We start from the raw sequence: 10,937 nt of genomic DNA on the forward strand, positions 1-10,937 counted from the left end.
TAGAGTGAAATGAAAATTCTTTTAAGAGTAGAAGAAAAGACTTGTAAACCATATAGGAAAAAGGCTTAGTAATCCCACCCAAATATCTACAAAACGCCTAACTAAAATATGGACAAAGAACTTGGACAGACATTAGTATAGATACACAAGTGGTTCCTAAAACACAGGAGATGAGGCTCAATAGTACTGTCATTAAGGAAATGCAAATGCAAGTCACAGTGAGATCCATGCTATAAGCATGAGGCTACATTACTGTTCTTTCTCATCCCCAAAGCAAAGAAAATTAGTGTGAAAGACGGTCTGGGCCGCGTCTTTGTTACTAGTGAACTCAGTTCACAGCAGCATTACATCTGGCAAGGGCTGGAAGCTGCCCAAGTATTCTGTAGATGAATGGGTGATCTAACATGCTCTAACATAGATGAGCCCTGTTAAGTGAGTCAGCTCCACTTCCATGGAATACTAACATTTCTAGAGGCAAACACAGAACAGTTTGTGCCAAGGGCAACAGGAAGAAATCGAATTAGTGTTAAAATCTTGTATGGAGCTGCTGAAGACAGCATTTGCATGATGGTTGCACATTACAGTTAAGCTGTATTAATATCTAGCAATTACAGTAGGTAATGAGGGAAGCTATATTTAAGCGTTTTTAATGTGCAGAATGTTTTAGAAAGGTGTAGCAGACAAGACTTACTTCCTTGATAGTTCTCAGAGTGTACAAAGAAAATGGCGTCCTTATTCGAAAACTCCCCACATTCCAGACTTCTATCTATTTAGAGCTTCTAAGTCCTACTGCAATCCTTCCCTTCCCTATAGCTCATGTCTTTGAAAGTACTGGTGATTGTGGTTTCTTTGGCCAAATAGGCAATGGTGTTCCCCAAGGCAAATATTTTACACATGATAGGTACTTTGTAACTTACAGACTTGGCTACGGAAGCTTTGAAAATGTAAAATTGTGTTGCCCCAATCGCAATGTAGCTCTTGGAACAGTACAATTGAGTCTTCCCCACATACCCAACAATCATTAACTTCCACCCCTATCACTAATGTTAAGTAGCATGAGAGTTGAAGCCCAAATCTGGAATATCTAAATTGTACCATAACTTTACCTAAGAAAATTCCCTTCGCTTTTAACCCAGCCAATGTATTAAAAAGTAAAACATGGTAAAAGAGTTAAGACAGATGCAGAGGATCCAAAGGACTGGCTTTACAGCTAACAGGTGAGTCCAACAGCAGGCAGTGCCACAGAAAGTCAGCTTTCAGGCTGGCTGCACTATTTGACACAAGATATTAAGGGAGTTTAGTCCAGGTTAAGATTAACTACCAGCAAGATGCATGCATTCATTCATTTGTTTGTATCCAAGAGTTAGGGATACAAACACTGCAATTTAACATAGACTCTAAACCTCCTCAGGTAAAAATTACATTCTTATCTGCCTCAGAATTCCTTAGAATTAAACCCAAACACTTACCTAGCCATGGATCACTTCAGACACTTGGAAAGGTTTTAAAAACATAGACCTCACTTCCCAGAAAAGTACATCACAAATCTGAGTCTCTCACTGGGCACAGTGAGAGTGGGTCTGTATCTCTGAAATGCTCTACAGACTTGTGAAGTCTGTAACCGATAGAGCATGATACTACTACTAAACATTCTCCTTTGGTGAAACACTCCAGCAGTGTCCTGTTGGTAGATGGTAAAGCCAAGGTCTGGGCAGTAGCACCTCCCACTAACCAGAGGGAACCCAAGCTTAACACAAGTACATGTTACTAAACAGCATGACGGCACACATTTGTAACCCTGGCACATGCCAAGTTAAGGCACCAGACCGACCCAAGTTTGAGGCAAGCTGGCCTAAACGGTGAGTTACAGACCAGCCTGGACTCCATATTCTGTCTCAAAAGTCAGGAGCAGGAACGATGTCTCAGTGTTGTGAGCACTTGCTGCTCTTCCCGAGGACTGCAGCTTAATTCCCACTGCCCACACCAGGGGCTCAACCATCTGCAACTACTGCTCCAGGGGAAGGAACATCTACACACAAGGGAGGCATACACGCATAATACACACTTGTCCACATAATAGAAATAAAATCTATGTTGGATGTGGAGGCATACAACCTGAATCCCAGTACTCAGGAGGCAGAAACAGGGTTTCTGTGGGTTCAAGGTTAGCCAGGGCTACACAGTAATACGCTATCTTCAAACACACTCTTAGAACTGGTTCAGTGGTTAAGAGTACTTACTGAGCTCCCAGAGGACCTGGGTTCAGTTCCCAGAAAACATGGGGATTCACAAACTTATCTGTAATTCTAGTTTTAGGGTTCTGATGAACTATTCTAGCCTCTGGGGAATGCCAGGTATATACATGGTACACATACCTAAATGCAGGCGAAACACTCATTAAAAAAAATGTTAGAAAAAGAGACTGCTACTTTTAGTTATTGCTTGAATTTACTGACCTCCAATCATTACAATATTTTGGTTAAGGCTTTTGAGAAACATGAGAATGTAGTATCTAAGTTACATGTTTAATGAAATGTGTTCTAAAACAATTTAAGAAATAATCAAATTCATACACACAGACACTAGTAGAATATGCTGTTTGGAGAACAGTTTTCTTGGGAGAATTCTTTTACATTTTTACTTTTACTGCACATGAGAAATATTTTAACATCTTTAATTATTTGAAAAATAACATTTATTAGCCACGTGATGCAGGACTTTCATTTTATAAATTGTACAGGAAGTGCAAAGATGAGCACATATAGTTCAATAGTGCAAGTTTCTGCCATGACTCAACCCTGAAATAGTCACAGTGCCTGGCACCAAGAATTGTGATTCATTTTTAATTAAAAATTTCAGTTTATATAAAGTTTATAAGTTTAGCTGTAAATCTGTAACCAAAGAGTTGTAAGCAAGCAGTTACCTCTAATTGATAGGGTTGTAACCTGTGCATCTGCCCGTGTGGCTTACTTACACTTATAAACTGCTGTACTTTTCAGTATTATATCATATTTAAATTATCCTAGAAGCAGCTGAGTACAAGTCCTGTTAAACCTTCCTTTTATGCTTCTGCTCTGGCTGAGAGCTGAGAAGAAACCTGAGCTCTAAGTGGCTGGGAAATTCTTCCCATGGTTTTATGTGAACATCTCAAGGGTTCATGGAAAATCAGAACCGATCTGCTGATCTGCTGGCCACAGCTCGGATATTGCCATACACCTTTGATGGAGGATTTCCTGTTTAAGAAAAAAAGCAGATTATATATTCAAATATATTAAAACACATAGAAACACACACATAGAAGACAAATACTTTGCATTCCTAAGGAAAATAAACAGTTGTAAATAGACTATTTCGAAACAAGCCAGACAGACAGACAGACCAGAACACTAGAAAAAAACAGCCAATTCCTCTGAGCAAGTTGCTATGACTCCGGATCTAGATTAACCAGATCAATCAAGTTGACGGGCTATGTTCAGCAGCCCTCATTTTACAGAACCTATTTTGGAATGGGTTTTCTGTGTACTTGCTTAGGAATGCAAGAGATTTAATGATATTCCCAATATACCCTTTCACTCCTCTAACAAATGGAATCCAAGTAAAGTGGTTTTTCTCTTTGCCAATTCTTCAGCTTCTATTTGGTATCAATATGAAAGCTGCTTTGTAAATATGGCTTGAATTCCTCTGTTTCCCATCTTTCCAAAGGAAAAAAATGCCAAAGAAATCTCTTATTACCTAGGATGAGGTTGCAAATAGCTGTTCTTGCCATCTTGATATTTTGGAAAGAGCCAAGAATGTGAACGTGCCTGAAAGAAGTAAAGTGAGTCAGGTTAGTCACAAAAGGCATGTCCATATCAAATCCTGGGAAATGAAAATCACAATAGATCCAGCCCCTGAGCTGCAGGTGAGGGTAATGGTGGAGAGTGTTCTAAACATTCTAAAACCGCTTCTAGAATGAGTGATTTGTGGCATAGGAATTATATATCCCCACAAAAGAAATTATCAGAAAATACAAATAATTAAGAACAAAATAAGAATTCCTTTCTCTTTTTCTTTCTTGACAGGTTCTTACAATGCTGATCAGGCTGGCCTCAAACCTGCAGTGATCCTCCAGTATGCCTCAGGGCTGAGATCACAGGTATGCACCACCACTCCCAGGTTACCTGTCACAGGCAGGGAGAGATGGCTCCCTATGTAAAGGTACTTGTCACCCAGCCTGACAACCTATGTTTGTTCCTGGAGGCCCACCTGGTAGAAGGAGAGAACTAATTCTCCTCTTTCAGGCTGTCCCCTACCTCCACACAACCCATTCATCCTAACACAGATTATACAGAACAAAACAAAGGCTCCCATCCAGTAAGTCCTCCGTGCTTGCTCATATAACCCTCAAAGGAGTTTTACTAAGTAGATATTATTCCCCTTGTGCACCAGGAAAGGAACTTTCAAGTCATGAGGACACCTAGGGGTTGGGGTGTAGCTCAGAGGCACACATCCCTCCCGTGTGAGACCCTGGATTTCATCCTGAGGGATCAGGATGGGGAGGAGGAGGAGGACACAATTTGGAAAGGACACAGAAATCAAGAAAGCTCAGACCATGCAGATGCTCAGAGTGCCCAGAACTGTAACGCTGACTGAAAAATTACAGCACAAATCTATGAAAAACTATTTTAGAAGCTCCTAAGTTTATATATAAATGAAACTAGACAGCACCATATACTTAGGATATAATGTTTCTCCCTGACTCCAAAGAATATCAAATGAAAAGCCCAGTGCTAGATGTGAGATCCTGAGTTCGAGGCTGCTGGATGGGGCTCTATTTCCCTTGGTGGTATCTTACTGCTCAACACACCACACACTTTGGTCACAGGACACAGAGACACCAAGCTGGTATCACCTGGAAGCGTCCCCTCTACTTACTAGCTTGCCTAGTAATACAAGATGTGACACTGTCAGGCCAGAAAAGCCACCAGGTTTTTCTCAGCTGTGAACCCTACTAGCTTACAATAATGACCAACCCTGCATGATAGGCTCACGAATATAATGGGGCTAGATTCAAGGTTTGTTGCACAGGATGAAACTCATACCTGGCACTAAAAATTTGGCCAAAACCTTGCCAGGGAGGCCATAAAGCCTGGGGAGAATCTACTATATATTTTCCTACACAGAGCAACACACCACCTCCTGAATCCTGATGTGTGCACAGCTCTCAGCCCTCCTCAGAGAAGCTTCTTTTCGCAGTGGATGGTGCCTAAAGCAAAGACTCCAAGTTCGTCAGAGTGCAGCAAGTGAGCAACTGCAGAATGCTCAGCCCTGAACCAGACACCCATATCACCTGCCCTCCCCACGAGACTTATGGAGCACCCAGAAAGGTGAGATGGAGAGAACATAAGAGCCAGAGCTGAAAATCTGCCACAAAGCACTGCTTTCTGGCCATGTCCGGGTAGTTGTGCTCATGAACTTGTAACAGCTGTGGTTCCCTGCATAAACCTGCACATAATCAAGCCAGGAAAAGCCCAGCATGGATGCGGCACGTGCTCATAGGCCCAGCCCTCCTGTGTGTTTGTTTAGATGAATGAAGGTCTCAGGAAACACAGGCAACATAATCTCCCCTCTGGTATTTCAAACGTATCTAGAAAGCAAACTGTCTTCAATTTTGTATCTTGCTCATGTTTTACTATGTTAAACTAACAACTTTATAAAAACACCAGACTTAGCCTGGTAAGTGTGGTCTTCACCCCTCATAAAGGGAACTTGTCTGTGCAATGGACAGAGACCACTACAGAAAGCCACGACCAGTGAGTTGTGAAGCTCAGTCCAATGGATAGACCTATGAAACCCCCATACTCAGGAAACAGTTGAAGAACACAGAAAGTCTGTAATAGCGAGAGGATCAGGGAAGTTACTATGAGATTACATGTCCTAACATCAGAATTGGCTCATAAAGTCTCACCAACATACAGCAGGACAACAGCAATGGGCATGCCAAAGTAGATAGGAAAAGTCAAAGGGCCTCAACCCCGCAGGAAGAACTACAAGTAACCGAGGAAAGCTGAGAGTGGGAGACATAGTTTTCCAAAGGGAAGAGCACACCAATGGCTATCCAATACCAAGAGGACAGCTCTGAAAACACACACACACACAAGTAACATTAAGCAGATTGAGCAGCTTATATCTAGAAACATATGTGTATGAACATATATTGTGTATATACATATATACAGGCAGGAACAATTTTTTTTAAAAAGACCGCAAGATTGAAAGAGCAATTGAAGGGTTTAGAGGGAAGGGAGACATGTAATTAAGTTATAATCTCAAAAAATTTTAAATGTAACAACAAATTACTGTTTACACCAGCATTGGCCATAATGGCTCCAAAGTGAAACATCTCAGATGTCCATCAACTGTAATTACAATGCTACTTGGCTATAAAAACAAGGACCTACTGCTGTACCCAACAGAACAAAGAAACTCAAAGCAGTATGCTAAATACATACTGGGCAGGCATTTACATGAGTTCCTGGAGATCAGTGCTACAAGCAAGTTGTGAAGTCTGACAAGACAATGGCCACTGGAGCAGAGCGCTGATTAAATGATGCACTCCCAGGGACTGATGGTGAGCACCGTGGGCATGGCGGGGCTACGGCAATGTGCATAGCGCAGCCACCCACTAGACAGACCCTGCACGGCACTGAGCTATGCTGAGCAACCCATAAGACTGACAGTGCCGACAGGTTCATTTTACTGATGGGAGCGGAGCACAAATACCCTGTTTAAAACACCTTTTATAGTAAATTCTAAGACATTTAAATTTGTGGATTACAAAGTTAATGACAAATTAGCCCCAAGTCCATTACAAGTGGGTTCTAGCTTTGGATTTTTCAACCAACAAAGTCTTTTAGGCTCCATTCAGCCATTTTAAATATTGTATTTCCATGTCTTTGAAATTTCTAGTAGAAAAGACCTCATGTTTCAGACTCTGAAGGCCCAGTCCATAAAAGAACAGAACTATGATAATACATTTGGTTTCAAGTACAGGGCCATCAATATAATACAAAAGTTACCCTTAAGAATAAAAAATGTCTACATTAATGTAGCCTCGATAATGATCATTATAGCAAAATAGCATTAAGTAAAATCCTTATATCCTCTGTCAACTGCAATTTGCCATCCTCATATTCGATCAGCTCGAGGTTACCACCTATCTGACACCAACCTCCGAACAACTCAACCTCAGAGAGGTCCTCCCGGCTCTGCATCCTCATCTGAGCCTGCACCATCTTATTTATAGTCACATGCAACTGAAGGTTGTTCTTACCCAGCACGCAACACCTCCCCTTCCTATAAGGGTGTAGGTGTCCCCTACCTGAAATACAGATATGTATTCAAAAGGAGAGCTTCATGATGGCATCTCAAACACCCACGTCTTGTATTTCCCAAAATGACTTATCAGATTTGTCTAAAAGTAAAATCTCCCCTTGTAATAAATTATTTTAACAGTGATTCTAAATATTTCTTTTATTGCTGAGGAAAAACTGACTACTGACAAAGTCATCAGTCTTTCAAGGCTGGCGAGTATTCACCTAGAACCACATGCCCACAGAGCGCGAGTATTCACCTAGAACCAGAGCTCCAACAACAGGAGCACGGGCCGCACGCAGCATCATACAGCAGGGCCGCACGCAGTATCCCACAGCAGGGCCGCACGCAGCATCATACAGCAGGGCCGCACGCAGCATCATACAGCAGGGCCGCACGCAGCATCCCACAGTAGGGCCGCACGCAGCATCATACAGCAGGGCCGCACGCAGCATCATACAGCAGGGCCGCACGCAGCATCCCACAGTAGGGCCGCACGCAGCATCATACAGCAGGGGTGCTTCTTGACCAGACCGCACAAGGCTCCACATTCAATCCCAACAGAGGGAAGGAACGATAGAATACAGCAAATACAACAGCTATGACCTTTCTGAAACTAATAAGATCAAATATAAATTATGTCATTTCCCTAAGAACAGATACTTACACATCTGCCAGGACAATCCGTGTCCGTGTTACGTTCTCTATGGTAAATTTGGTTTTTCCTCCTTTGCCAGCAATTCTTCCTATTGCCCTTGACAGGTGGTCTCCTTTTAGGGGCTTAACTAAAGAAGAAAGACACGCCATCAGGTGGCTACTAACTTTTCCTACTAAGCCACACTAAATATACATTTTCTGAAGTATTAGTAATACAGCTCAATTGAAGCTGTCAGACAACAATCACAACACAATGCAATGAGAAACACAAAGGCTGACTGTTCACACATGTTCTCACCATCAGTTATTTCAAAAGACTCTAGGAAGAGGTCATCTAGTCGGATAAGGGCAAGTGCATCCTACAAGACAAAAGGAATGAAGGCCTTTTCAGGTCCACACCCGGCAGAAACAAGGATAGCATTTCAAAACTGAACTTCTCAGATGCTACAAAGAAAAGACGAAAAGTCTGGAAAATGACCCAACCATTGAAATGTCCACACTGAGTATCTGGAAGTCTCATGAGATCACTCACCTCCACCTGAAAGCCAAGAACAAAGGCTTTCACAAAGTCGGCCGCTTTTGTCAGGGCACTGACATCCTTGGTGTCTTTACAAGTCTGGAAAAAGTGGAGATATGGAGGTGATGAAAAGGAGAGCATTCTAACAAATACTAGAAATATTATTTCTATTATAATTTCCTTTACCATCAACCAACCTCACCCAGTATTGTAAGACCCCGTTTATATGGGATAAAGCACTCTCTTTAATTTGTACCAGAGACTACTCCCACTCCAAAGCTGGGCAGTTCTATGCACACTCTCAAGGCAGCCTCTCCTCAACAGGCCGGACATGTTGTGCCATAAAGGATCATTTCGATGCTGTTGTTTCCCAAATCAACAAGTCTAGTTCGGAATACTTACATGCCTGGTACTGAGGAAATCAGAATAGTTTAAGTAGGAATCTTATCTACAAGTAATCACTTGAACTGCAGAAACTACTGTTATTCATAGAATGCCCATCACCGTAATAATAATATGCTGTACACATCTAGCTCTAAGCTTCACTCTGACAACTTGAGTATTATATAGTGTAAACAAATGAGGAAATTAAGGCACTAAAAAAAATCAAACACAAATCTAATTTCTAAAATATCCCTTTGGGTCTCCCACACAGTCCATTTGAAGAGATTACACATTTGACAAATTTAGAAGCATACAGAAGTGTGTTCAGATTTTCACACCCAAAACCAGACCCCAGCAGGGCATGGCAGCACATGCCTTTAGGTCCCATACCCTTCAGATCTCTCCAAGTTCCAGGCTAGCTAGAGCTACAGAGTGAAGCCTAGTCTCAAAGAAAAAAAAAAGAAAGGAAGAAAGAAAGAAAAAAGAAAGAAAGAAAGAAAGAAAGAAAAAGAAAGAAAGAAAACAAAAATAAAACAAGAACAAAGCCACAAAGCCCCAGACTCTGGCTCTCACCCTATGTATGACTCTCGGCAAGTCCCATGAACATCTAGGATTTAAGTTTTCTCACCCCTGCCTAATCCTCCAGCACTCTCATGTCTATGGGTGTATATCATCTATGTCATACCTTAAGGAACAAATGATGTGGTATACGTTAAGCTATCACTGTGCATCTGATATATGGTATCAGCAAATACTAAGAACACAAACCAATGACCCTGCAGTAAACAAGGCAGCTAAAGTAGAACAGAAATGTATAAACTTCTGAAGAGAGCTTGAGTTCTCTTGAAAGCTGACTGGAACTGAAGTAAGAAGACAGCAGAGAAAGTGGCCTTCTCCAGAGACCAGAGCCACCAAAGATACTGGCAGGGGAAAAAAAAACCAAAAACAAAAAAAAACAAAAAAAAGGGAAACAAACACAACTGGGTCTCCTACTTGAAAGGCAGGCTTAGTCAAGTGTCTGGCCTTTATCCCTTAGGAATGCCGAGGAGGCTAGAATACCATAATAAAAGCATTGTGATATGGGAAAATTAATTTGGCACTGACACCGAAGATCTACTGAAAAAAAAATAAAGGAATTAATTTACATTTTTTTCTAAGTGGCACACGTTTCCTCCAAAAAGAGCACTTACACTGAAGAAAGTACCTACAATTACCACTTGTTTAGGCACTACCGTGTATCATTGTCTACTTTTATTAAGGCTGAAACTACGAAATGGTAGGCTACGAAATGGCTACCCTCTTCCTTACCCTGATTTCTACATTCCTTGATTTCAGGTTAAAGCGTATCTGAAGTCCCAAATGTTCTACAATCGGAGTAAATATCTTCATCCAGTTTTCTTTCAACGGTGTGTATCTGTTACCTGGGACGGGAATTTTCCTCGTTTCTTCTTTCCCAGTCTGCAATAAAAACATACACACTCAGGAGGCGACTGAGAGATGCGGGCCTAGGCGAAAAAACAAACAAACAAACAAACCCCCCAAAACAACAAAACAAAACAAAACCGAGAACCGACCCTTTCACCTGGACGCCCGGGCCCCGCCCCGCCCCGTCCCGTCCCGTCCTGATCCCCACCAGGAGCTGATCCCCGGAGAGCGGCGGGAAGACCGGCCTCTTCGCCGGCCGCGCCTCCTCCGTGTCCATGCGTCCGGCTTCTCCATCCTGTCCCGCCGCTGACGACTGCTCAGCCTGTCGTTTCTTCGCCCGGCGGCCCCCTCTGTGCGTGACGGGAGTAAAGCCGTCCTCCGTTCCGGTGCTTTGCGTCTCCATCTCGGCCAAGATCAATCCCGGCAAGTACGACTAGAGGAACACGTGCGTGGTTGTACAGCGCATGCGCCAGCCTCCACCAATCGATTTGAAGACACCACCCCTTTTCCTAGGCGGGGTCCATGCCAGGGGCCTAAGGCTGGATTGGTCCGCGTTTCGGAATTGCTGTCCTGGGATATGCCTGTTTGCTAATGTCTCCGT

General features: G+C 42.5%; 1 protein-coding gene across 1 annotated transcript; it reads right to left on the reverse strand.

The window, feature by feature from the left end:
- Positions 1–2,429: 2,429 nt before the first annotated feature.
- Pno1 (partner of NOB1 homolog) lies at positions 2,430–10,821 on the reverse strand. The gene is made up of 7 exons (NM_025443.2): positions 10,545–10,821; positions 10,220–10,369; positions 8,543–8,626; positions 8,309–8,369; positions 8,021–8,138; positions 3,733–3,803; positions 2,430–3,233 (listed from the first exon to the last, which is right to left on the reverse strand). The coding sequence occupies exons 1-7, from the start codon at positions 10,737–10,739 to the stop codon at positions 3,166–3,168; spliced, it is 747 nt and encodes a 248-aa protein (NP_079719.1). The 5' UTR covers positions 10,740–10,821; the 3' UTR covers positions 2,430–3,165.
- Positions 10,822–10,937: the final 116 nt, after the last annotated feature.

The sequence above is a fragment of the Mus musculus genome, chromosome 11, assembly GCF_000001635.26.
Source record: "Mus musculus strain C57BL/6J chromosome 11, GRCm38.p6 C57BL/6J".
Lineage (NCBI taxonomy): Eukaryota > Metazoa > Chordata > Mammalia > Rodentia > Muridae > Mus > Mus musculus.

Coding starts and splice junctions, on each gene's coding strand:
- Pno1 (NM_025443.2), bottom strand. CDS start 10,739: ATGGAGACGCAAAGCACCGGAACGGAGGACGGCTTTACTCCCGTCACG. Junction 8,139..8,308: donor GTCTTTTGAAATAACTGATG/GTGAGAACATGT, acceptor TTTCTTCTTTAG/TTAAGCCCCTAAAAGGAGAC. Junction 3,234..3,732: donor TATTTGCAACCTCATCCTAG/GTAATAAGAGAT, acceptor TTTCTTAAACAG/GAAATCCTCCATCAAAGGTG.